Consider the following 27,243-nt stretch of genomic DNA (forward strand, 5'->3'; position numbering starts at 1 on the left):
GCTTGATAAACTGATTTTTAAAACTCATGTGGGAAAGTTAACAGGCACAAAACATTAAGACAACTTCGATAAAGAAGAATAAACATAAAAGTGACCTACCCTGTTAGACATCAAAACATATTCAAAGCTATTTGAATTAAAACCCTGTGTTATTGAAGGGGCAATAGGAAAGAGAACGTATTAGTGAGCTCAGAAACTGACCCATGTATAAATGGAAATTCTTGTCTGGGTGAGAATTAGACAACAGTAGATCATGGATGAGTTGCATTAAAAAGAATAAAGCAGTTTTTCCTAGGAAATCATGGAGGAAACCAGTTCAGGAACTTAATCCTAATCTCTTCATAACTAAAATTTTCCATCTGAAAGTTGCTTTTTTTAGGTAAATTGAATAATCAAAATGATGAGAGTTTGAAGGGTAAACTTGTACTCATGTTATTTTGCTGAGTTTGTTCTATTGATCTCTTTTACTGGGGGCTCTTTTTTGTTGGTTTACTGTACCCACTTTGTCTCCAAAACCATAGTGAGAGAGCTGGAGGTGGCACACTTACTTAGATTTTAAATGAAACTGAAATGAAAGTTCACTTCCTCATTGTGGATGCCTCATGTGACAAGTTCCAATTTCTTTTTAAAGTCACTTTAGCTGAAGTCTCACTGCTGCCTTTGAAAACTTTGGAGAGAGCCCACCATCAACATTCTTAGTTTGGGAGCACCTGCTTAGTCTATCACGTATGTACTGTCTGTTCTTTTTCTCCTACTTGGTCCTTAAACCTTTCATTGGTGTTTTTAGCTTGCTCTGCCTGCCAGGTTTTACATCGTTTCTTTCAGGAAGTAAACTAAACAATCATTGTCGCTCAATTTGCCTCTTATTTTTTTGACTAAAAAGAATCCATTTTTGAAAAGTTCAGTGTCGGCTTGAATATCTAAATCCTGAGGCTAACACATAGCTTTCTTTGGACTATAATTTGAAGATTTATATGGTTAAAAATACAGCTGTTTTGAATTTAAAAGAAGTGGAAAAGAAAGTAGAATCCAGTTTGAGGGAGTTAGTCACTGAATTTCTGTTACAGTCTCTTTGTATTAAATAGAGAATTTACATTTTCAAAAGTACTTAACGCTTCTTTTAAAGCAGATATTTTGATTTTTAGGGATAAAAAGGTAAAATGATCCAAGGATGTGAAAGTAGTACATAGGAGTTGTCTTTTAACTACCTCTGACGGTTGTGGATATTTGAATAGACCAGTTAAGAAGAGCTTGTGTATTCAAAAATTACCAAGATAAACTGATTTTTTCAAAGTTTTGCCTTCTTCTTAAATATTATTAATATTTTGGAACAGAGAAAAGAGGATTTCCCTTGATTAGATTTGTTGTCAAATCCTGTAAAGTCTCTGCTTCCCTCATCTCCACATCCTCCCAAATTTGGATGTAAATTTGGTTTACCAGATATCAGGAAATTTTTTGAAAATCAAATGCTATTTAGAATTGGAAGTGGCATTTCAGACAAAAACCTGCAGTTACTCCCTGTCACTATATAATCCAGAAAGTTTCCTGCATGATTCTGATTTGTAACATTCTGTCTCTTTGACAGCCTCTGCATTGCTGCTTCTTGTTGAGAAAAAAGTACGGTCACATTAGATGCAGCTAATGTTGAGTCTTCCTATGTCATCTTTCCTTTAACAGAATGAAATGGCTGGTGTGGGCACTCCTGCTGGGCTCCTCTGCATTGGCACAAGTGCACAGAGACCCCACTCTGGATCATCACTGGGATCTCTGGAAGAAAACCTATGGGAAACAATACAAAGAAAAGGTAGATGGGCTGCCACTTGAGCAGTTTGCTTTTACTCAAATACCCTACATGTTCTCTTAAAAGAAATATTTATTTATTTGACTGCACCAGATTTGGGGGCTTCCCAGGTGGCTCACAAGAATGCACCTACAAAGCAGGAGACCCGGCTTCAATCCCTGGGTTAGGAAGATCCCTGGGAGAAGGGAATGGCAACTCATTCCAGTATTCTTGCCTGGAAAATTCCATGGATAGTATAGGAGCCTGGCAGGCTACAGTTAATGGGGTCACAAAGAGTCGGACACAACCGAATGACTATCACCAGGCCTTACTTGCAGGATGTGAACTCTCAGTTGCAGCCTATGTGATCTAGGGCTCTGACTGGGGATCGAACTCTGCCCCACCCCCACCCCCTGCACTGGGAGCATGGAATCTTCACCACTGGACCACCAGGGAAGTCCCTCCCCTATATATTTTGACAAGCAGTGTCTTCAATAAATGTTACACACTCATTTTCTTGCCAGATTCTGTTCTTGGCACTAGAATTTCATCAGGAAACAAAAATTTCCTATTTTTAGGGCACTTATGTTCTAAAAGGAGAGATAGGAAAGAAGTAAATAAATAAGCAGATATATAATGGCGATGAGTTTCAGCAAACTCAGGGAGATAGTGAAGGACAGGGAAGCCTGGCGTGCTGCAGTACATGGGATCGCACAGAGCTGGACATGACTTAGCCACTGAACAACAATATGATGCGAACAGTGGAAAAAAATAAAACAAGACTTAGGGGGTTGGAGGAGGGTCTTGAGTGATGGCTGTGAGGGGTTGGGAGTGATTGTCTTACACCTGTGACAGTACGGTCAGGGAAGACCTCACATAGGAAGGTCCCAGGCCAAGAGGGAAAGAGTGCACGTTTGAGGAACTAAAAGACCTGTTGTCAGTCCCTGGCACAGAGAAGCAGTGGCAGATGTTATTTCTTGACTCTCACTTCCCACTTTGTACTTTTGTTTTTATTTCTAAACATACTTCTTAATTGCGTTTAATACTTAGCCCTGGTGCTTCAAATAACTAAGTCCTAAAACTACGATGATTTAGTCGCTAAGTCGTATCCGACTCTTGTGACCCGATGGACTGTAGCCTGCCAGGCTCCTTTGTCCATGGGATTCTCCAGGCAAGTTTACTGGAGTGGGTTGCTATTTCCTTCTCCTCCTAAAACTATAATATATGAGTTTGTAAGCAAAGATTATATATAAATTTATTTATTTGATATATGATTTTTGTATAAAAATGCCCTGAGTTGTTTTCTTAGTAGTGATGAATTTCACCCTCACCCTTTCCCCTTTATGGGGGAATTTCAGGCCTCTAATTTCCATGTTAACCACAGTTAGATGTACAATTAGCACCACTATCTGGTTAAATGAATGTTATCTTACTTTTTAATGATTCTAGTCCATCAGGAGGAGTGAAAGTGACTTTTGATTAGTACTCCACTATTAAGATCTATCTCACAGTTCTCTTTTTTTTCCATTTCCTGTACTTCATTAGATTTATCTTTATTTTATTGTTCACTCTAGTGGTTTGGAAGTATATCTGTATATGTCTTTTACTAGGATAACAGTAAAATCTTGCTTGAAGGCAGAGGGACTGCTTAGACTTACTACCTAGACTTACTGCCTAGAACCAGTGCTTAGGCCTGGGTTCTAACACTCAATGAAATTAGACAGAAAAGAGTTGTTGCTGACTGCTCACTGGGCTATGGCTTGTTGTAAACTATGGCCTTGTGGGTGGAGGTGAGGGTCAGCAATTCTAAGAGGCACCATGTATATTGCATTCTATGTAAATTAAGCTCCTGGAGGGCAAGAAAATCAATAGCCTGAATATGAATTTATGCTGGATAAAATTAAGATAATAGGACCAAACTTATTTTTAAAAGTATGAATAATGGAATGATATCTACATGAATGAAAAAGAAATTGTGAGATGTATTAGAAATCCAATTAGAAACCTCAGAAATGAAAAAATAGAGTCATTGAAATAAGAACTCAATAAAAGGGGTAAACTCCAAACTGGAAAGAGCTGGATAGAATCAGATCTGGAAGATAGTACTGAGGCATCCACCAAGAAGGCCGCACACAAAAATAAAATGGGAAAACTATGAAAATGCAAGTAAAAGAGATTAAAGAAAGTTTGAGGCTCCAAATACATCTGATGGAATGATGATGCAGAAGCAATATTTGAAGAGATACCGGTTGAGAATTTTCCAGATACGGAAAAAAGAATGTTCCTGAATCCTCTAGTCAAAAGTGCTTTTCAGTAAAAACTACTACACAGAGGAATATAAAGAAACCCATATCCACAAACATGTAGTGAAGCTGCAAAATATCAAAGAGAAAAAGAAAATCGTATAAGTTACTGAAGTTAGAAACATTACAACAATTAGACTGACAATAGACCTCTAATCTACAATAATAGATACCAGAAGGCAATTCAGAAATACCTTCAAATAACTGAAGAAAAACAGCTATAAATTTATAATCAGACTAAACTATTTTTCAAGAGTGAGGGTAGGGACTTCCCTGGTGGTCCAGTGGCTAAGACTCCCTGCTCCCAATGCAGTGGGCTCCGGTTCAATCCCTGGTCAGAGAACTGGATCCCACATGCCACAACTAAAGATCCCACATGCTCTAACAAAGACCCTGCAGGATCTTCTAAGACCTAAGACAGAGTGCAGCTAAATAAATAAATAATCAATTATATATATATATATTTTTTTTTTTAAGATGTTTTAAAAGGCTTATAATGATTAAGTGAGTTTACCACTTACAAAGAATGTACTTCAACAAATTGCAGTTTCTTTTTTTTTCCCATTTATTTTTATTAGTTGGAGGCTAATTACTTTACAATATTGTAGTGCAATTTCTAAAACAAAAACAACTTTCTAGCATATTGAGGAAGTTCATTGTACATATCTAAAATGATATTAATCACCAAGAGAGCACTTATGAGGAAGAGTTAAGACTGGTGTGCAGCTTTTCCCAGTTACATTTATTTATTCATATTCACTTATTTGCATGCTCCCAGACAGATCCACATTTAATGGAATGCTTCATAATATGTCTGTTTTCATTATTGAGCACATTTGTGCAGGATTCGGTATAATGACGTTTCTTTTTCATTTCAGGATGAGGAAGTAGCACGGCGTCTCATCTGGGAAAAGAATCTGAAAACTGTTATGCTTCACAATCTGGAGCATTCAATGGGAATGCATTCATATGATCTAGGCATGAACCACCTGGGAGACATGGTAGGTAAATTATCAATAATCCTACATTCATCTTTGGGTAAGATGATTTGGATTTCTGTCTCCCCAAAGTCAATTTGAAGGTAAACAACAAAGGAATGTTTTATATGTATATGAACATAAAATTAGAAAATAGAATTTAGGGACATAAGAATTTGCAGATTGCTTATTGATCTACACTGTGACCACTTTCCTTAATATATCCCTTCTTTAGGGGAATATTTTATTTTTATTTTTGTTTGTTTTTGGTGTTGTTTTAGGGGAATATTTTAAACTCACAGACCACCATTAATTTTACTTTTGTGAATTCTAGAAAATATTGCCTAAAGACTACTCACAACATTTTAGAATATATCACCATACTTATGTAAATCTAAGCTGATAATTTAATATGGTCCACCTGCTTTCTCAATGGGGGAATGTGGGCATTAATATAAAGTAACCTTTCATTAGTTATTAGACTCTGCTCTATATTAGAAAAAATTTTCACTGTGGCCAAAATTAAGAATCATGGTACCCCTTGGAAGGGAACACCCTAACTGGATTAAATGCAGGAATCTTTTACAGTTCTTTCTCATAAGCAAAACCAGTTTAGTCCACTTTTTAGAGACCCTTCTTATAAAATTCTGCCCTGCTTTGAAAGAAAAATATGCCTCTCTATAACTTTTAGTTTTTTATCTTTTCTTCTTCTCCTTCCCAATGTCTGACTGGGATGCTAACGGCAAAGTGTAGGACTAAAGAGACCTGGATAATTCACCTACCAGATAGTTACCTATGTTAATCACAACTACCACTACTTTTTCTCAGTTGTTAAATATATTCACAGTTATAATTTTCAAGATATTGACCAGATGGATATAAGTGAAAGGACATATGTGTATACCTTTGTAGACCAGTGAAGAAGTGATATCTTTGATGAGTTCCTTGAGAGTTCCCAGCCAATGGCCAAGAAATGTCACTTACAAGTCAAACCCTAATCAGAAATTGCCTGATTCTATGGACTGGAGAGAGAAGGGGTGTGTTACTGAAGTGAAATACCAGGTAAGTACCTCAGGTAGAGGTCTCTGTACTGCAGGTAGAGGTCTCTCTTCCTTAAATACTTAGTCTATCTATATCATTTATCAGTGAATCTCATAGTCCCTTAGGTTATTTTCTAAATATGTTTGCTATTCTTATCTTCCCAACTACACTATGACCTTCTGAAGAGCCTGGACCACACATCATACTTTTTAAATTTCCCATAGTGCTGAGAATACCAACAGTTAGAGTCATATTTGACTAAGCAAAAAACTGTGAACTTAGCAAATGGGTCTTTAAGAAAGACTTTTAGTGTTCTTACTGTCCATCAACTGCACTGGACCCTTCACCAGTCAGTTACTTGAGAAATAGTATCATATGTGTGAGAAAATTTCAATCAAAAAGTTTATTCCTCCATCTCACTTAGGAATTTCAGGATTGATGGAGAGGAAATAACTAAAGCTAAATGTGACCAGTATTGTACCAGTCAAGTTAGTTTTGACTAGGCTTACATTGCTAAGATAAGAAATATGGGCTTTATAAACGTGTTCCTATATTTTTTTTATTTCCTTTAATTTGCTTATTAAAAACAAAGCTATAAAAATCCTAAATTAATTAGGGATAACTAGACCATTCAGGTATGACCTAAATCAAATCCCTTATGATTATACAGTGGAAGTGAGAAATAGATTTAAGGGACTAGATCTGATAAACAGAGTGCCTGATGAACTATGGACGGAGGTTCATGACATTGTACAGGAGACAGGAATCAGGACCATCCCCATGGAAAAGAAATGCAAAAAAGCAAAATAGCTGTCTGAGGAGTCCTTACAAATAGGTGTGAAAGAAGGGAAGCGAAGAGCAAAGGAAAAAAGGAAAGATATTCCCATTTGAATGCAGAGTTCCAAAGAATAGCAAGGATAGATAAGAAAGCCTTCCTCAGCGATCAATGCAAAGAAATAAGAAGAAAACAACAGAATGGGAAAGACTAGAGATCTCTTCAAGAAAATTAGGGGTACCAAGGGAACATTTCATGCAAAGATGGGCTTGATAAAGGACAGAAATGGTATGTACCTAACAGAAGCAGAAAATATTAAGAAGAGGTGGCAAGAATACACAGAAGAACTGTACAAAAAAGATCTTCACGACCCAGATAATCACGAAGGTGTGATCACTCACCTAGAGCCAGACACTCTGGAATGTGAAGTCAAGTGAACCTTAGAAAGCATCACTATGAACAAAGCTAGTGGAGGTGATAGAATTCCAGTTTAACTATTTCAAATCCTGAAAGAGGACGCTGTGAAAGTGCGCACTCAGTATGCCAGCAAATTTGGAAAACTCAGCAGTGGCCACAGGACTGGAGAAGGTCAATTTTCATTCCAATCCCAAAGAAAGGCAAGGCCAAAGAATGCTCAAACTACCGCACAATTGCACTCATCTCACACACTAGTAAAGTAATGCTCAAAATTCTCTAAGCCAGGCTTCAGTAATATGTGAACCATGAACTTCCAGATATTCAAGGTGATTTTAGGAAAGGCAGAGGAACCAGAGATCAAATTGCTAACATCTGCTGGATCATCGAAAAAGCAAGAGAGTTCAGAAAAACATCTATTTCTGCTTTATTGACTACGCCAAAGCATTTGACTGTGTGGATCACAATAAACTGTGGGAAATTCTGAAAGAGATGGGAATAGCAGACCACCTGACCTGCCTCTTGAGAAACTTATATGCAGGTCAGGAAGCAACATTTAGAACTGGACATGGAACAACAGACTGGTTCCAAATAGGAAAAGGAGTACGTCAAGGCTGTATATTGTCACCCTGCTTATTTATCTTATATGCAGAGTACATCATGAGAAACGCTGGGCTGGAAGAAGCACAAGCTGGAATCAAGATTGCGGGGAGGGGGTACTCTTTTGCCCCCTTCTGATGCCTATGTCAGAAGCTTTCTCTATCTCCTTTATACTTTAATAAAACTTTATTACACAAAAGCTCTGAGCGATCCAGCCTCGTCTCTGGCCCCGGATTGAATTCGTCTCCTCCGGAGGCCAAGAATCCCGCGTCTTATCTTATCGTTCAGCAACAACCTTTCATTTGGGGGCTCGTCCGGGATCCTTCAGGACAAGATGGGCCTGATAATCTATGTGAGCCTACTTCTGCTGACTCCAGAAATCCCGAGTCTGCCGTTTGATCCTCAAGACAATGCCTTCCTGTCCTGGGCTCACTCCTATGCTGCATTCCACAATCGGTCTAACTGCTGGGTCTGCGGAGCAATCCCCTCTTCATCTGTGGAAGGCGTCCCATGGTGGACATCTCCACTTCAAGGAAAAGACTTTCTCCAAGTCTGCTAATACCTTCGACAACAATCACATGTGATGCCTCTTCTCAAACTGATGACATCTAACAACCTTAAGATGGACTGATGTAACTATGGACATAATGTGACTTTTCATTTTTATTTTAACTTGGTTTAATGACTATTTTGCCTTACATCTGTAACTGTATAATGGGGTTTTCTAACCGTCTAAAAGCTTTTAATTTACAAGTAGTTGTCCGAGCTCCTATGAGTGCCACAGCCTCCTCCAACTATTACTTGGAGCCCCTGGATCAGATATCCTCACTATGAGGATTAGGAGAATATGTTGCCTCACCAATTTAGGGACAACGCCCCTTGTCAGCTCGGAAGCAGTTATGGAATGAGAACGACGCCCCTTTTCCCTAGGCAACATAATTCCCCTAAAAGAAAAGGGGGGAATGAGAGAGTCATTTCCTAGGCAAGTTGATAAGAAGTCTAGGGGTCCCCAAGGAGAGAGAGGTCTGGGATATTCAAGGAGGAAGAAAGGACAAACTTTTTTACTTTTTTTCCTCTACATTCCTTAGGATTATATAACAATAAGGTATCCTGCCTGAGGACAGTCTTTGGATTAAACCCTCTGGCTAATTCTGTTATCTTTTAAAACATAAATTATGGGAGTAGGTCTGGTCTTTACAAGGATGTATCCTGCCTGAGGACAATCTTTGGATTAAACCTTCTAGCCAACTCTGTTATCTTAAAATGTAAATTATGGGAGTGGTTCTGGTGAGGTCTTTACAACCTCCAGATATTCTTTGGATTCATTGGAGAGTATATAACTCCATTGCTAACACTAGCAAAGGGGGTACTCTTTTGCCCCCTTCTGATGCCTATATCAGAAGCTTTCTCTATCTCCTTTATACTTTAATAAAACTTTATTACACACATAAAAAAATAAAAAGATTGCGGGGAGAAATATCAATAACCTCAGATATGCAGATGACACCACCCTTATGGCAGAAAGTAAAGAGGAACTAAAAAGCCTCTTGATGAAAGTAAAAGAGGAGAGTGAAAAAGTTGGCTTAAAGCTCAACATTTAGAAAACTAAGATCATGACATCTGGTCCCATCACTTCATGGGAAATAGATGGGGAAACAGTGCAAACAGTGTCAGACTTTATTTTTCTGGGCTCCAAAATCACTGCAGATGGTGATTGCAGCCATGAAATTAAAAGACGCTTACTCCTTAGAAGGAAAGTTATGACCAATCTAGATAGCATATTAAAAAGCAGAGACATTACTTTGCCAACAAAGGTCCGTCTAGTCAAAGCTATGGTTTTTCCGGTGGTCATGTATGGATGTGAGAGTTGGACTGTGAAGAAAGCTGAGCACCAAAGAATTGATGCTTTTGAACTGTGGTGTTGGAGAAGACTCTTGAGAGTCCCTTGGACTGCAAGGAGATCCAACCAGTCCATCCTAAAGGAGATCAGTCTTGGATGTTCATTGGAAGGACTGATGCTGAAGCTGAAACTCCAATATTTTGGCCACCTCATGCAAAGAGTTGACTCATTAGAAAAGACCCTGATGCTGGGAGGGATTGGGGGCAGGAGGAGAAGGGGACGACAGAGGATGAGATGGCTGGATGGCATCACTGACTCAATGGACATGAGCTTGGGTAAACTCTGGGAGTTGGTGATGGACAGGGAGGCCTGGTGTGCTGCGATTGATGGAGTCACAAAGAGTCGGACACGACTAAGTGACTGAACTCAACTGAACTGACCCGAAGGATAAAAGGCTTCCTAGGTGGCGGTGCTAGTGGTAACGAACCTGCCTGCAATTGGAGGAGACACACGAGATGCGGGTTCAATCCCTAGGTTGGAAAGATCCCCTGGAGATGAGCACGGCAATCCACTTCAGTATCCTTGCCTGGAGAATCCCATGGACAGAGGAGCCTTGCAGGCTACAGTCCAGAGGGTTGCAAAGAGTCAGACACGACTGAAGCAACTTAGCACGCAAGGATAAAACATATATATCACCTTGGAGGTCAGGATAAGGGAGAAGAATCAATGTCCTGTGAAGCTGTCCCAAGCCTGTTACCAAAGAAAAATATAAAAATTAGGAAACGAATGATACTGCTAATCTCATAATTCTTTTCCATCTAGATATTTTTCTTTCAACTAGTTTTGAGTTTCTTAGTGGAATTCTCTAAAAGTTTGAGAAGACCCAATAACTGCCCATCTAAGTGTTCACTATAAATATTAATAATTTTAAGAGCTCCTTTCTCTGAGTGCTTGCATTTCAGTGGGTGATTTTACTTTAACCAAAAGCAGGCTGAACTTGCTTCCTTCCAATAGACAGCCAAGTGGAATAAGAGGAGGAGAGGGAACGCAGTTATGATGTGGCTCTGGCCCCTCTGCACCTTTTTAAACTAAAGCAGCTTTCTGTTTTCCTATTTATGCTTCCCAGTAAAATAACTTGTGATCAAAAAAATTCTAAAGCTAAAAATGTCCAAAAAATGCTAGTCTTATCTTTCAGGCAACATTTGGCAGAAGGAAGGGTGTTTTAGGTCAAGGGAATCATCCTGGTTCCTCTCAAAAATCCCTTTCCTGTTGGCATCTATCTCCCCTTTTATGGGGTGAAAATAGCTGGTATTTGGTACATGTTCAGTAAATACTGTTTCTTAACATATTTGAATTTGGCAATTATGCTGTGAGATCAGCCATTCATAAATATTTACTAAAGTTAGACCTTGTTCCAGAGAATGATCAAGTGTTCGATCTTCATTGCCAGGGTCTAAGGGGAGGGGAGACAGTAGAGGGGGAGCTCTTCCTGAACTGATGGAAGTGCTGACACGTTGGGAGTTGCCCAGTTTGCGTTATGGAAGCCACCCTTACTAACTGTGATTGCCCTCGTGACTTTGTCTCTGTTGTAGGGTGCCTGTGGTGCTTGTTGGGCTTTCAGCGCTGTGGGAGCCCTGGAAGCACAAGTGAAGCTGAAAACAGGAAAGCTGGTGTCTCTGAGTGCACAGAACCTGGTGGACTGCTCAACTGTAAAATATGGGAATAAAGGCTGCAATGGCGGCTTCATGACAGAGGCTTTCCAATATATCATTGACAACAATGGCATCGATTCAGACGCTTCCTATCCCTACAAAGCCATGGTGTGCCCGCAAGTTAACTTTTTGTGCTGCCCCTTGACCTTATGTTATCCCTCCAACTCACTATACCAAACTTATCACCAAGCCAAGTGCTTGAGAAGCAGTGCTGCGTGGTGTGTGTGTGTGTGTGTGTGTGTGTGTGTATGTGTGTAGAACGAACCTCAATCAAGAATTCTTAAATTCTCAAGAGTTCTCTTTCTTATGCAGCAGCCTTCTTAATTTATCACTGGCACAATAATTTAAAACAAGCAGGTGGAGTTCATGCTTAAAAATGGATTTTCAGCAAACCTTCCTTAAAATTCTTTGTATATCTGCCTGGTATTTAAACTTTTTTGTCCTGCAGATTCCTGTGCTCAACCTTATTCTCAGATCATCAACCACACAGTTCTTCTACCTTACTAAAAAGCTAAATAATGCCCTCCTCTGTCTCCAAGTCTCACACACATTTTGTTAAATGATAGGACAGAAAATTTAGAAAAGATAAAAATATCATTCAAACCCTCCTACCTTAACCACTATTATTTTGGTTTATTTCTTTCAAGTTCTTTTTCCTATAAGGCATTTTTAAAACCTAGTTGTATACACAACAAACATGAATTTGCAACTTCCCCTTTCTCACTTAAGATATTTTTAAACCAATATTTGGGCTTCCCTGGTGGCTTAGTGGTAAAGAATCTACCTGTCAATGCAGGAGACGTGAGTTCAGGAAGATCCCCTGGAGGAGGGAAAGGCAACCCACTCCAGTATTCTTGCCTGGAAAACCCCGTGGACAGAGGAGCTGCCACCTATAGTCCATGGGGTCACAAAAGAGTCAGCCACGACTTAGCAACTAAACAGTCAAACCAATATTTAATCTGCAGATCTTCCAGGCATTATACCATCAAAAAGTTTTTAAAGCTCTAGTCTAGAGTCTTAATGTAGTATTTCCCTAACAATCCACCTAGAGTCTGAGAGACTTTACCCTGGCAACTTTTGTACACATGAAGATGTTCACAATTTAAAGCAATAGAGTAGTTCTATATTTCCTCTGTTACTGGTGAAACGTAGAGCTACTAGGATTTGGAAGATTTTATATTTCTTTTTTTTTAAATAAGAAAGTGTCTTAGATACTTGAAAGGACGAATGAGAAAAGAAAACCTATTTGCAATGCAGACTTAGGATACCGTCAATTTATAAAGGAAGTTGAAGTCCACTTCTTTATCTGACTTATCCTTTCCCCACAGGATGGAAGGTGCCAGTATGATGTAAAAAATCGAGCTGCCACGTGTTCAAGGTATATTGAGCTTCCCTTCGGCAGCGAAGAAGCCTTAAAAGAAGCCGTGGCCAATAAAGGACCTGTGTCTGTTGCTATAGACGCGAAGCAGTCTTCTTTCTTCTTCTACAAAACTGGTAAAAACCCAGATATATTACCCTCATGATTTATACTGCCCTCGCACCGGAGGAAAGAATGTTCTCCTTTCCCATCTCTCTGCTTCTGAATGCCTAGATTAGGTTAAATATTTTTACACCCGGTTCTAATTAGTAAAGTAAGACTGGAAAAAATTTACTAAGACTGCATGCCAGGTCCTGTGCTAAAATCTTTCTGCACATTATCTCATTTAATCCCCATGTGTGCTTGGTTGCTCAGTCGTGTCCGACTCTTTGCAATCCCATCAACTATAGCCTTCCAGGCTCCTCTGTCCGTGGAATTTTCCAGGCCAGAATGCTCGAGTAAGGTGCCATTTCCTCCAACCGGGGATCTTCCTGACCCAGGGATTGAACTTTTATCTCTTGCGTGTCCTGCATTGGCAGGTGGATTCTTTACCATTAGTACCACTTGGGAAGCCCCTTAATCTTTATAATAACCCTATTTACAGATGAAAAAAACAAATCTTAGACAGGTTAACCTACCTAAAGTCATACAGTCTGCAGGTGGTCAGCTGGGATGAGAAACCGTGCTGCCTGAGTCCAGAGCCTGAGCGCCTAGCCTCCCGGTCCACTGTGGCGTGTAGGTGCAGCACAGCAGAGTACAAGGAGGCCGCCCACTAAACACAGAACATCATATTAAACAAACTAGAAGGTTGTCATCTTGTTTTAAAGCCTCACCTTAATGATCATTTAATTCAGTAAAGGATGAAAATGCATAACAATTTAGGAATATATACAAAGAAATACAACAATATAAGTTTAAAAAACGTTAGGGATCTTCCCCGGTGGTCCAGTGGGAAGAATCTTCTTTGCCATGCAGAAGACATGGGTTTGATCCCTGGTGGCGGAATTAAGATCACACATGCCGTGGAGCAACTAAGCCCTTGAACCACAACTAGAGGGTCTGTGACCCAACAAAAGATCCCATGGGCTACAACTGGGACACAACACAGCCAAATAAATCATTTTTTCTTAATTGGAAAAAGGTGGCAGTTCATCAAAGGAGCTTTCTGAGGGAACTGTGATTAACTTGATGCCAAACTTTGTGAAACCAAAAAGCAAACAATAGAAAAACCCAGTTGTGACAACTATAGCATTGATGGCAAAGAATCATGAACTTTAAATAGTTTAAACATAAGAGTGTATGTTCCTCACATATATCCAAAACAGGCTAATAAGATAGTGTCACACACCACTTACTCTTTTTCTTTACCCATATGTTATTCTCAGGTGTCTACTATGACCCGTCCTGTACTCAGACTGTGAATCATGGTGTACTAGTGGTTGGCTATGGTAACCTTGATGGGAGAGACTACTGGCTTGTGAAAAACAGGTAATGTCCTCATACTTTGATGTATATTTAATTAAAATTGGTATCTGGACACATACACTTCTCTGTATCTTAATTTCTCCAAACCTAATATGTCCAGGGAACCCAATACCCTCCCCACCATTTTGTTTCTTCTCAGAACTTCCCATCTCACTCAAAGGCAACACAACACAACATGGTTACCCCATTAGATACCACGAATTTGTCTTAGATCCTCCAGGTCTAATCAAGCAATAAGTCAAATTAATTTTATGTCATGTCTGTTCTTGATCCTGCTCCCTCTCCACTTCTTCTATTTATTACTCTAGTTCAGACATCTCTTGCCTGGTCTAACCCTGTAGCTTTCTAGCTGGTCCCCTTTATTAAAAAAAAAAAATTTTTTTCCATTTATTTTTATTAGTTGGAGGCTAATTACTTTACAATATTGTAGTGGTTTTTGCCATATATTGATATGAATCAGCCATGGATTTACATGTATTCCCCATCCCAATCCCCCCTCCCAGTTCCCCCTTTACCCCATCCCTCTGGGTCTTCCCAGTGCACCAGTCCTGAGCACTTGTCTAATGCATCCAACCTAGGCTGGTGATCTGTTTCACCCTTGATAATATACATGTTTCGATGCTGTTCTCTCAAAACATCCCACCCTCACCTTCTCCCACAGAGTCCAAAAGTCTGTTCTGTACATCTGTGTCTCTTTTTCTGTTTTGCATATAGGGTTATCATTACCATCTTTCTAAATTCCATATATATGCGTTAGTATACTGTATTGGTCTTTATCTTTCTGGCTTACTTCACTCTGTATAATGGGCTCCAGTTTCATCCATCTCATTAGAACTGATTCAAATGAATTCTTTTTAACGGCTGAGTAATATTCCATGGTGTATATGTACCACAGCTTCCTTATCCATTCGTCTGCTGATGGGCATCTAGGTTGCTTCCATGTCCTGGCTATTATAAACAGTGCTGCGATGAACATTGGGGTGCACGTGTCTCTTTCAGATCTGGTTTCCTCGGTGTGTATGCCCAGAAGTGGGATTGCTGGGTCATATGACAATTCTATGTCCAGTTTTTTAAGAAATCTCCACACTGTTCTCCATAGCAGCTATACTAGTTTGCATTCCCACCAACAGTGTAAGAGGGTTCCCTTTTCTCCACACCCTCTCCAGCATTTACTGCTTGTAGACTTTTGGATAGCAGCCATCCTGACTGACGTATAATGGTACCTCATTGTGGTTTTGATTTGCATTTCTCTAATAATGAGTGATGTTGAGCATCTTTTCATGTGTTTGTTAGCCATCTGTAAGTCTTCTTTGGAGAAATGTCTGTTTAGTTCTTTGGCCCATTTTTTGATTGGGTCATTTATTTTTCTGGAATTGAGCTACAGGAGTTGCTTGTATATTTTTGAGATTAATCCTTTGTCTGTTGCTTTGTTTGCTATTATTTTCTCCCATTCTGAAGGCTGTCTTTTCACCTTGCTTATATATACCTATGGACACCTTTTCTTCAACAAAGGAGGCAAGGATATACAAGGGAAAAAAGACAACCTCTTTAACAAGTGGTGCTGGGAAAACTGGTCAACCACTTGTAAAAGAATGAAACTAGAACACTTTCTAACACCATGCACAAAAATAAACTCAAAATGGATTAAAAATCTAAATGTAAGACCAGAAACTATAAAACTCCTAGACGAGAACATAGGTAAAACACTCTCCGACATAAATCACAGCAGGATCCTCTATGACCCACCTCCCAGAATATTGGAAATAAAAGCACAAATAAACAAATGGGACCTAATGAAACTTAAAAGCTTTTGCACAACAAAGGAAAAAAATTTTTTTAATTAAAAATTATTTTGTGCAATATTTAGAAGTTACTTTCCATTTATAGTTTTTACAAACTATCAGCTATATTCCCCAGTTTGGGTAATACATCCTTGAGTCTATCTTACACCTAATAGTTAGTACCACCCACTCCCCCACACACCCACTGGGAACCACTGCTTTGTTCTCAATATCTGTGAGTCTGCTTCTTTTATGTTATACTCATTTGTTTACTGTATTTTTTAGATTACACATATAAGTGATATCATATGGTATTTATTTTTCTCTGTCTAACTTATTACATTCAGCATAATGTCCTCCAAGTCTACCCATGTTGCGGCAAATGATAAAATTTCACTCTTTTTTATGGTTAAGTAGTATTCCATTATGGAGAAGGCAATAGCAACCCATTCCAGTACTCTTGCCTGGAAAATCCCATAGACGGAGGAGCCTGGTAGGCTGCAGTCCATGGGGTCGCTAAGAGTCGGGCACATCTGAGTGATTTCACTTTCACTTTTCACTTTCATGCATCGGAGAAGGAAATGGCAACCCACTCCAGTACTCTTGCCTGGAGAATCCCAGGGACAGAGGAGCCTAGTGGGCAGCCGTCTATGAGGTTGCACAGAGTCGGACACGACTGAAGTGATTTAGCAGCAGTATTCCATTATACATATATTCTTGATTGCATGGCCCTTTAGGAAATAGTTGAAGTGATTAATATCTTGGTTCATTTAAAAGCTATTCACAGCACTAATCAGTTTGGGTCCAAACCAGAGATGGCTTTTTAAAATGGAGCAATACTTTCACTTCTATATATCTTATTTACTCCCTACAGTAGGTATGCTAAATTTTCTTCTCTACTGAAGTTTCTTCTCGAAGATCATACATCATTTAGAGTCTTAATTCAAAACCTCTTCTCAGCACTTGCTAATTTAATAAGCATTTCCTAGGCATCTTACAATGAGATAGACAGTATCTAGGCCTTGGAAATACAAAAATTAGTAAGAAGTTATCCTATTCTGTAAGGGCTCACAGCCCACTCGAGAATTAGAACAACAAAATACAATACATCATGATATAATATGTCTAGATTTTAGAATAAGCTAAAGGGAAAATTATTCTCTATTTTTAGTAATACATTACCATCTTCAGATTATCAAAGCCTTGGTGTCATCTTGTGCTCTTCCTTCTCTCCCTAAACCCACAGCCCTGTCCTTCAGGCTTCTGATAATACTTTATATGGGTTTTCTCTTTTCCTTTGCTAATGACATCTAATTCAGATTCAGTTCTCACTCAGCTGTGGAAATATCTTCTTAAAATATATATCATCCAAACCTATGGTCAAAATTCTAAATAGTCTACCATTTTCATCAAAATAAAGTCTAAACTTCTGGCCAGTCATTCAAGGGTCTCCACTAAGTGACTTTAAACATAGCCTTCTAGACATTTCTTCCACTATATTTTCATATACCCATACTCACACTCTGGCCACAGTGAACCACTTTCTCATCATTCCCTAAATGTAGAGACACTTAGCTATTTCTCATTTGTTACTTATGCCATTTCATCTTTCTGAAATGCCCTTAAATCCCATTGCTGCCTATAGAAATCCCACTGTCTGTGGTCAAATGGGCACCCTCATACATTCTGGTGGAAGGATTGTAAAAATTTTTACAAAAAATTTTTGAAAGCAAAAATTTGTAAAATTTTTTGTAAAATTTTGTAAAATTGTAAAAATTCTTGAAAGCAATTTGATAATATGAATCAAGAACTTTCTAACTGTTCATATTCTTCATCCAATTATTTCCATTTCTTGGAATGTATATGAAGAAAATAATCCTGAATTTTGGGAAAACTTCATACCTGATTTATGTAAATGTAGCATTTTTTTTCTTTAATAGTGAAAACTAGTAAGCAACCAGAAATGCCTAAAAATAGGTAGTATTAAGTAAATTATGATATAATGAGCCCATGTATTAGAAATTATATTTATTGAGATCATTATCAATAACTGAATAAAATACTTGGAATATATATTTAAATGGAAAAATACATATAAATACAATATTTATATTCAGTATAAGTATTAAGTTTGTAGCTCATTTCTCTGATATACATTATGTTAAAGGACCAGAAAGAGTTATACCAAGTGTTAATGATGGTTGTCTTGGGGACTTCCCTGGCAGTCCAGTGAGTTAAGATTCCATGCTTCCCCTACAGGGGATATGGGTTCCAACCCTGGTCAGGGAACTAAGATCCCACATGCCACGCACGGCCAAGAAAAAAACTGGGATCCTAAATGCCTTGTGGCACAGCAAAAAATAAAAAGGTTGTCTTTGTCTCCCTTTATGTATTTTTGAAATCATCTTTAACAAACCACTTATTATGTAAAAAAAAAAAAAACTTATTAAAATTCTATTTATTCTTCAAAACCTACCCTGAATGCTATCTCCTCCATACCCCATTCATTAACTCAGAATTGTTTCTCTAACTTCTAAGCTCTAGCAATGCTTTATGAATTCTATTATAGCATTTAGCAAATTGTAGCTTCTGTTATAGCTATTTCTAAAAATCATGCTCCATTCACTAAAATATAAACTCCTCAGTGGTAGAATAGTCTCTTGCTCCTGTTTACATCTTCATTTCATACATTGATTCAACAAACATATATTGAGCACTGACCATGCACCAAGTATAGTGTTAGACAATGAAAAATGTAGCCTTTATCATCCTTCAAGTTTTGTTTTTTTTGAGGGGGGTGGGGGGGGGGGGAGGCTTTCCTGATAGTTCAGTTGGTAAAGAATACCCCTGCAATGCAGGAGACACCAGTTCAATTCCTAGGTTGGGAAGAGTCCCCTGGAGAAGAGAAAGTCTACCCACTCCAGTATTCTGGCCTGGAAAATTCCATGGACTCTAGAGTCAATGAGGTTGCAAAGAGTCAGACACGACTGAGCGACTCTAAAAAATTTAAAAAAACAAAATCCTTCAAGATGCTTGTGCTCTAAAATGTAGAGTCAAGGAAACAGGCTGATACAGGTGACCATCCCAATAGAATGTAGTAAATGCTAAGATGGGGGTATGCATCCATTTCAGTGGAATTACAGAAGAGTACCTGGCCTAGCCTGGGGAGTCTAGGAAGGCCTTTTAGCCAGATTATTTGACTGAATCTTGAAGGAGGAGAAAGAAATAGCCAGATGAAGAAGGGTAATCAGAACAGAGGAAGGTAAATGTGCCAAAGTCCAGAACTGAGAGAAAGTAAATGAGTTGAGAGAACTGCAGCCTGTTGGAAAGAGATGTGAGATAGGAAGGGAAGAAGTTATGAACAACCACAGCAATTGCTGGCCCAACAAAGACAGATTGGACATAATCATGAATTCCAGGCTCCACAGAGGTTGACTCAAACAAAGCCGTCTTAATATCATCAAACTTGTTCTTAATGCTCTCCTGAAAGGTTAGATTCTATGTGATTTCCAATGTTAAATTTCCAAGTTAACCTTCAGTAAAAGAATGTAGATTCTTCCTCTAATTGGCCTCTTCTTTTTTTTAATCTTCCTTTTGTTTCTACTTACTCTTTTTGGTATGTATATGACACTGTTCTACGTCCCTGAATTTTTCTCCCTTTCTGGACATGAGTATTTAGCTCCTTTTTATAATACAGTATAGCATAATAAATAAAAGCATTAACTTTGAAGTCAGGGAGACCTTACTTAGAATCCTAGCTCCTTTACTGTCTGTGTGACCTTAGGCAGGTTATTTAACATCTTACTTAATATCTTGAATAAATTTTGGTTTTCCCATTTGTAAAATGGGAATAATAGTCTCAAGATTACTCTAAGGATTAAACAAGATAGTGTATGTAAAACATTTATCACATAGTATCTGACACAGAATATGTATAATAAATCATAGTTATTATTATTTTTATTATTCCTCCTTTAAATCTTTATTAAGAGAATATGACCTGATACAGAAAACTATGCCCTCAGCAATATCCCAATGTAAATGCAGTTATAAGTTTTACAGAATGCTTTCATAATGTCTAGCAATATAGGTAAATGACTTAATACCAAAATATACTTGAGTAAAAATTATTTTATGGGAGCCAAAATAATGCAAAATACCTGATTATAAACCCTCTGATGGTTTGACTGAATCCAGGAATAAAACTAGAGCATATAAGTGAAGAATGATGAACTACATATTTCTTCAGGGACCTCTCCCTAAATATTAGGCACTAGAGACTTTTGAGGTTAAACTACCTAAGAAGATCCTTAGTTATTTGGATAGTCTACGTTGCCAATGATGGGCAGATCTATAAACTTAGAAAGCTAGCTGAACTAGAGATACAACTGCCAAAGACTTAGAAAAATTTAGGAGCCTGACAAGGACATATTTGGTCAGACTGCCCTCAAGATGGACCAAGATTGTCTTTGCAAAAAAAGGGAGGAGTTTTATTTAATATGCAGATCAATGAGAAATGAAGGCTCCACAGTTATTGGGCATAAGACAACTTTGACCTGAGGAAAAAATTAAAGGTATTAACTATGTGCCCAATAGATCTTTATTCACACACACATACATGTGTGAAACACACACGTATTCACATACACACACTCATGTAAACATACACACCAAAAACTAAGTACCCAGGATACCTGGTGGCCTCTCTAAGATAAACAGTTGTGAAATAGATGGGCCTCTAGGTAATACAGTAAGTTGATGGAGTGGGTTGAGAGTGGGTACAGACATTTCTGTACCTCCTCTTTATCCTTAAGTTATTAAAATATAAGCTAGAAAAAAAAGAATACTCCATTTTCCCTCACTGAAAACTTATCTGATCTTTCAAGAGATCCTGACTTTTAATGTAGAGTTAGGGTACATGTTTTACATGAAACACTATAAGAATCTATATTAAATTCATACATACTGCCTCTTCTCAATGGAATCAAAGGCTGAAATAAGATTTAAAAAGAAAAAAGTTTTAACCTAGTGATTTTTCTTAGAAATTTCTATATAAAGAGATTAAGAATGTGCTTATTGATTTATAACTCAAGACAGATATTTATTACACCACTTCACTGAAATCACTCTTGCCCAGATTGCCACTTACCTCCATCTTGCCTCATTAAACAGTTTTCAAGTCTCATCTTACCTGCTCTCTTAACATTTGATGTATAATTTCTCTCTCCATTTTGAAACACTTTATTTAACTTCCAGAGGACTGCATTCTTCTGGCTTTCCTTCTACTCTACTTCACAGTCTCTTGAGTTCCTTAGTTCCTTTTTTCACTTCTTACTTCTAAACATTAGACCTCAGTTCCCCATCTCTCTCAGCTCACTCCTTAGGTGATCTCATTTAGTCTCATGGTTTTAAACATCATGTATGTGCTGGGGGACTCTTACCTTTATAACTTGAGTGTTAGACTCCATGTCCAACTGTCTACCATTTGACCTCTCCACCTGTGTGTCTCTAGACCTCTTTAGTTTAACATGTTCAAAATAGAACCCTTGGCCCCCTGCTACTGCCCCAATTTCCTCCATCTTGGTAAATGCAACAGCATTTACTCCAGGCCAAAACATTAGAGCCCTCTTTTCTTTCTTCATATGATATCCTACATCTAATCTATCAGCAAATCCGTCCTTTCTACCATCACTAAATTACCCCAAATCTTATTACTTCTCAATAGCGCTACTGTTACCACTCTAGTTCAAGCCACTGCACATCTCTCTTGGTCTACTGCAGTAATCTCCCAACTGATGGTCACTTTCCCTCTCTTTTGCCTATAGTCAGTCCTCTACATAATAGCCCGAATGATCTTTTTTAAATTAAAAAAAACAGATTTTATTACTCTTCTACTCTAACCCCTCTCATGGCTTCCTTCACGCTTGGAATAAAACCCATGGTAAGTAAAGCATGGCATTATCTGGTCTCAACCTGCCTCTCCAACCACCTCTCCAACTCCTTTCTCCTCTCTCACTCAGCTTTGGGTACATTAGGCTTGTTGCTGTTTCTCAGACATACCAAGAGTATTCCCAGCTCTTTTCCCAGGTCTTTGCATCACTTGTACCTTCACTTTACTTAGGTCTTTGCTCACATATTTCCTCAGATAAGCATTCTCTGGCTATACTATCTAAAATGTAACCCTGGGGAATTCCACGGCAGCCCAGGGGTTGGGACTCGTTGCTTTCACTTCTGGCCCACGTTTGATACCTGGCCAGGGAACTAAGGTCCTGCAAGCTATGTGGCACAGCCAAAGAATAAAATAAAATATAGCCCTGACTCCCAACACTCTGCATCCCCTTATCATTTATTTTTCTTTATACTGAAAGAAGGTGACAGTTTTAGTCACTCAGTCATGTCCAACTCTTTGGAACCCTGTGGACTATAGCCCACCAGGCTGGTCTGTCGATGGAATTCTCTAGGCAAGAATACTGGAGTAGGTAGCCATTCCCTTCTCCAGGTTCTTTATAGTACTTATACCATATTACATATTTCTTTGGTTATTGTATGTTTCCCCTGTAGAATGTATATAGGCTTTAAAAAGACTGTCTGCCTTGTTTACCTCCATAATCCTAATGCCTAGAGTAGTGTCTGGCACAGCCTAGAAAGTTCAAGGCTGTAATTTGTTAGAAAGGAAATCGGCATATATTTTAGAAGGAATTTCTGATAAGTTAGTGTCTGTAATATGCAGGGAGAAAGTAGAGGAACCAAACACCCTGTTTTGTTACCAACTAAGACGTTTCCCAGGCCACAAGACTTTATTATTTTTTAAATGCTGTTTCTTTATTATTACTTCTTTATTTCATGTTTGGCTGTGCTGGGTCTTCGTTGCTTTACATGGGCTCTCTCTGCTTGCAGTGAGCTGGGGCTGCTCTTCCTTGCGGTGTGCAGGGTTCTCGCTGCAGTGCCTTCTCTTGTGGAGCACAGGCTCTAGGGCACCTGAGCTTCAGTAGTTGCAGCACACAGGCTTAGTTGCTCTGCAGCATGTGGAATATTCCAAGACCAGGGATCAAACCCATGTCCCCTGCATTGGTCAGTGGATTCTTATCCACTGCACCACCAGGGAAGTCCATAGGACTTTATTTTTAAAACCAGGACAATCCTAGGCAAAATGGAACTGTTAGTCACCCTAGGAAAAGCACTACATATTTTTAAAGGGGATGGACTCCCCTTTGAGTCCAATCAGATGGGCTTATACTTGGATAAAAACAAAAATAGCCATCTCTACTTGTTGAGCATTTACTACAGACACTGTGCAAGCACTTTAAATACATTTTCTCATTTAATTTTTAAGGTAATCTATGAGATAGGCATTTTATCCCTATAACACAGAATAGGAAGCTCCTGATTCTGAGAGAATTAAGAAACTTGCCCAAAGTTGAACAGTTTGAGTGAAAGGTCTATAGAGTTAATAAAAGTAAACAACTTGGTAAGGACTGGAATGAACATTTGGAACTGATCTTGCACAGTTCTGAAGACAAGAATTTGTCCTCAAATATTTATCTAGCTTGAGGTTTTTAATCAGTTGTATTTTTAAAAGCAGATTTAGCAGTACTCAGCCAAAAAGAGGTCTGGGATGTTCTACAAAGTTGGGCCAGTTGACCTTCTCTGGGACTGGGACTGAATTGAATTGAATATTGAATGGGGTCTGGGATATTGAATGGGATCAGGGACAGCTCGATCTCACTGACTAAGTTCATATTACTAGTCATAAGAACCTCCACTCAATTTTCATTACCAGAACTTAGGTCTAAACTCAGTTTTTCTAAAATTTTTACCTATTTTTTGCAGTAAAAAGATCCTGGATGTTCTGGTTTGAATTTCATTCCCTATACTACCTCACTAACAGAAAGAATGTAGAAAAAAGGATAGTTTAAAAGTTAGTGTATTCTTTGACATAAAAGCCTAGATTTGAACCCTTGCTTTGCAATTAACCACCTGCATGACTTTGGGCAAGCCACTTTACCTCTGCCTGTTTTTTCTTTAGTAAAAAGAAGATAATACCTACCTCATAGGATGATGATTAAATGAGATAATATATGTTAAGCTACTTAGCACAGAGTAAGTGCTCAATAAGTGGTGGCTATTGATACTAATAATAGCTTAGCCAGAGTTTATTATTGCTTTTGCTTATCAAACTGGATACTGAAAAACCTGCCTCCATTGATGAGAAGTGACGGTGGAGTTTGGATTTTATTCTCAATGTGTTAGGGAAGCATTCAAGAATTGTAAACGGGAATGGCAATAAATGAAAGGAATCAAAAAAGGAGCCCAGTGAGTTCTCTGCAAGTCCAGTGGTTAGGACTTGGTGTTTTCACTGCAGGGCCCTGGTTGAATCCTTGATCAGAGAACTAAGATCCTCCAAGCCATGTGTATGACGTGGGTGCTCAGTCGCTTAGACGTGTCCGACTCTTTGGGACCCTTTAGACTGTAGCCCTCCAGGCTCCTGTGTCCATGGGATTTCACAGGCAAGAATACTGGAGTGGGTTTCCATTTCCTACTCCAGAGGATCTTCCTGACCCAGGGATCAAACCTGTGTCTCCTGCATCTCCTGCTTTGGCAGGCAGACTCTTTACCACTGAGCCACCAGAGAAGCCTGTGGTAAGGCAAAAAAAAAAAAAAAGCCCATAAGAGAGTTTAAGAAAGAGTGATCAGAGAGAGAAGAGAAAATCAGGATACAGTAGTATTTTAAAGCCAAGAGGGAAGTGAGGTGAGAGTAGTGAAAGTGAAAATCACAGTTGTGTCCTACTCTTTGTGACCCCATGGACTATACAGTCCATGGAATTCTCTAGGCCAGAATACTGGAGTGGGTAGCCTTTCCTTTCTCCAGGGGTTCTTCCCAACCCAGGAATTGAACCCAGGTCTCCCGCATTGCAGGCGGATTCTTTACCAGCTAAGCCACAGGGAACTCTGAGGTGAGAGTAGACAACTGTGTTAAATGGTAAGAGAGAGGAAGAAATAATGCCTGAAGATTGTCCAGTGAATGGCTGATACATAGAACATTTAAGGCCTATTGAAGAACAGCCATTTTAAAGTGGCATACTTTTTATGCCACTTTTCTTTTTCCAATAAGCCAGCATGTCTTAGTCCCTCCACTGCAGGCAAAAACACAACCTTCCTTTGAGTCCTGAGCAAAAATTTGCAACAACTTCCCTTTACCTAGGGAGTTAAACAAGTTCCTCAGTCTGCAGTTCTATGCTCTGTACAACATGGCCCCAAACCAACCTTCTATCTTCTTTTCCCACTGGTTTCCTAAGGACGTTTAATTTTCCTTCCAACTGAATTTCTTGCTGCTCTTCAAATAAAATCACAGTATTTTATGCTCTTATTTGTATGCTAGTTATAGCACAATTCATACAGAGTATGAATACTGCTGCATATTATAATTATCTGTATAATTATATAATTATAAAATCTCAGAATAATAAAGAACCTCACAAGTCATTTCTCTTGCAAGGATTTTGTCAGTTTTTTCACTAGTATGTGAAAAAGGGAGAAAAAATATTTTGGTGAATCTTTCATAAATCTAAATTTATTTGATTCAAAGGACTATCCTTAGATTGGAGATTATGTCCCCTTAAGTTTTGTTTTTGGTGTTAAAATTTCCTTTCTTTTACAATATGATGGTGATAATAAAGAGTTTTTCTTTTTAATGTTTAGTACTTGCTAATTTAAAAACTGGTAACTTTATGTCAATCTGCAAAAGTTTTTGAAATTCTTAAAGTCCATGAAATGTTAAAGTCATGAACCATTGATCTCCTCTAACCCTTATCTGACCCAGAAATTCCCCTCTAGCAACATCTCTAACAAGTTATGTAAACCTCTGATTGAACACTGACAGTGCCAGGGAGCTCATCTCCTCCCAAGGTAGCATATTCCATTTTTTTTTTGATAGCTTTAACTATGAACAAGTCTTAGCTCCACTTCAAAAAGGTGTTTGAGAGCTACTCTTTTAGAGAACCCCTGTCCTATGCCTTTTCCCTAGTGGTCTCTCAAAATATTTCTACATGACACTCTGAAGAAATTGAAGTTTGATAGGAAATCATCGCCTGTGATCCTATTATACAAAAATACTTCAAGATGGAGCCTTGGAAAATATAATAAAACTCATTCTCTGCAGAAGCAGGAGGATTTATAGGTTTGTGATGAAACATATTATTTTCCTAGGTATTAAATTAGGTATTAATCTATTCATCAATATAGCATTAAAACCTATCAAACCATCCTGTGAAAATTGCCTGAAAGCACTGGGGAAATTATTATATGTTGTGTTGTTCTAATTTTGCTTTATAGGTTCTCTTATATAATCACTTTAGGAGAAAAGCACTCTAAGACTGAAAATTGATAATGTGATTTGATTATATTCATTTGTAATTTTGTGTTACTTTTTTTTCTAAAGCTGGGGCCTCAACTTTGGTGACCGAGGATATATACGGATGGCAAGAAATAGTGGAAATCACTGTGGGATTGCTAATTATGCTTCTTATCCAGAAATCTAGAAATCTCTTTGTTTTATAACAATTCAAGAAAAAAGAAACACTTTCTCATAATTTAATTTTACCTGCTGTAATAGTAGAAATAAGTATGATAAGATCAACATATATTTACTAACAGAAAGTATAGTTTGATTCATCTACTTTTTTTAGCTTTGCAGATCTTGGGGAAAAGTTTGCTAAGTAAATTAATAATGTACAATAGATATAATTGTATGAAAGTTAGTCAACTAAGACAATCTGTCATGTTTATCACTCTTATTTGTCCTTTTAAGTTCCCTAATATGCTGTTGAAACTTGATGGCATATAGATGCTTAATAAATATATATCTTTTCAACTCTGTATCATTACCACATACCATTCTCTTTTATTCTTTTTTTTTTTCTCTCTTTTATTCTTAAGTAACTATTATAATCTGTTATGAGAATATAAATTGTAATATGCTGGTGATGTGCTATGGCAACTTTATGGAAGAAAATATTTGATTATTAATGTCCTGAGATTGTATCTTTACACATAAAAGGATCAGTAAATATTTTAATATCAGTCATGTCAAAGAAGACAAATGCTAAGGAGACAATCTATTTTCAAGCACTTTGTAAGAATTATTTTATTGATCAACAATAAATATACTAATTCAAATTA

General features: G+C 38.2%; 1 protein-coding gene across 1 annotated transcript; it reads left to right on the forward strand.

Annotated features, from left to right (window-relative positions):
- Positions 1-572: 572 nt before the first annotated feature.
- CTSS (cathepsin S) lies at positions 573-27,243 on the forward strand. Its single transcript, XM_061120893.1, has 8 exons — positions 573-726; positions 1,678-1,804; positions 4,962-5,084; positions 5,973-6,122; positions 11,323-11,550; positions 12,771-12,936; positions 14,185-14,287; positions 26,504-27,243. Exons 2-8 carry the CDS (start codon positions 1,679-1,681, stop codon positions 26,601-26,603), a joined length of 996 nt encoding a protein of 331 aa, XP_060976876.1. The 5' UTR covers positions 573-726; position 1,678; the 3' UTR covers positions 26,604-27,243.

Source organism: Dama dama, chromosome 20, assembly GCF_033118175.1.
Source record: "Dama dama isolate Ldn47 chromosome 20, ASM3311817v1, whole genome shotgun sequence".
Taxonomy (NCBI): Eukaryota; Metazoa; Chordata; class Mammalia; order Artiodactyla; family Cervidae; genus Dama; species Dama dama.

Excerpts from the sequence above, each read along its gene's own strand:
- CTSS (XM_061120893.1), top strand. The coding sequence starts at position 1,679 with ATGAAATGGCTGGTGTGGGCACTCCTGCTGGGCTCCTCTGCATTGGCA. Across the intron at positions 6,123-11,322 it reads TTACTGAAGTGAAATACCAG|GGTGCCTGTGGTGCTTGTTG; the intron begins GTAAGTACCTCA and ends TCTCTGTTGTAG. Across the intron at positions 14,288-26,503 it reads TACTGGCTTGTGAAAAACAG|CTGGGGCCTCAACTTTGGTG; the intron begins GTAATGTCCTCA and ends TTTTTTCTAAAG.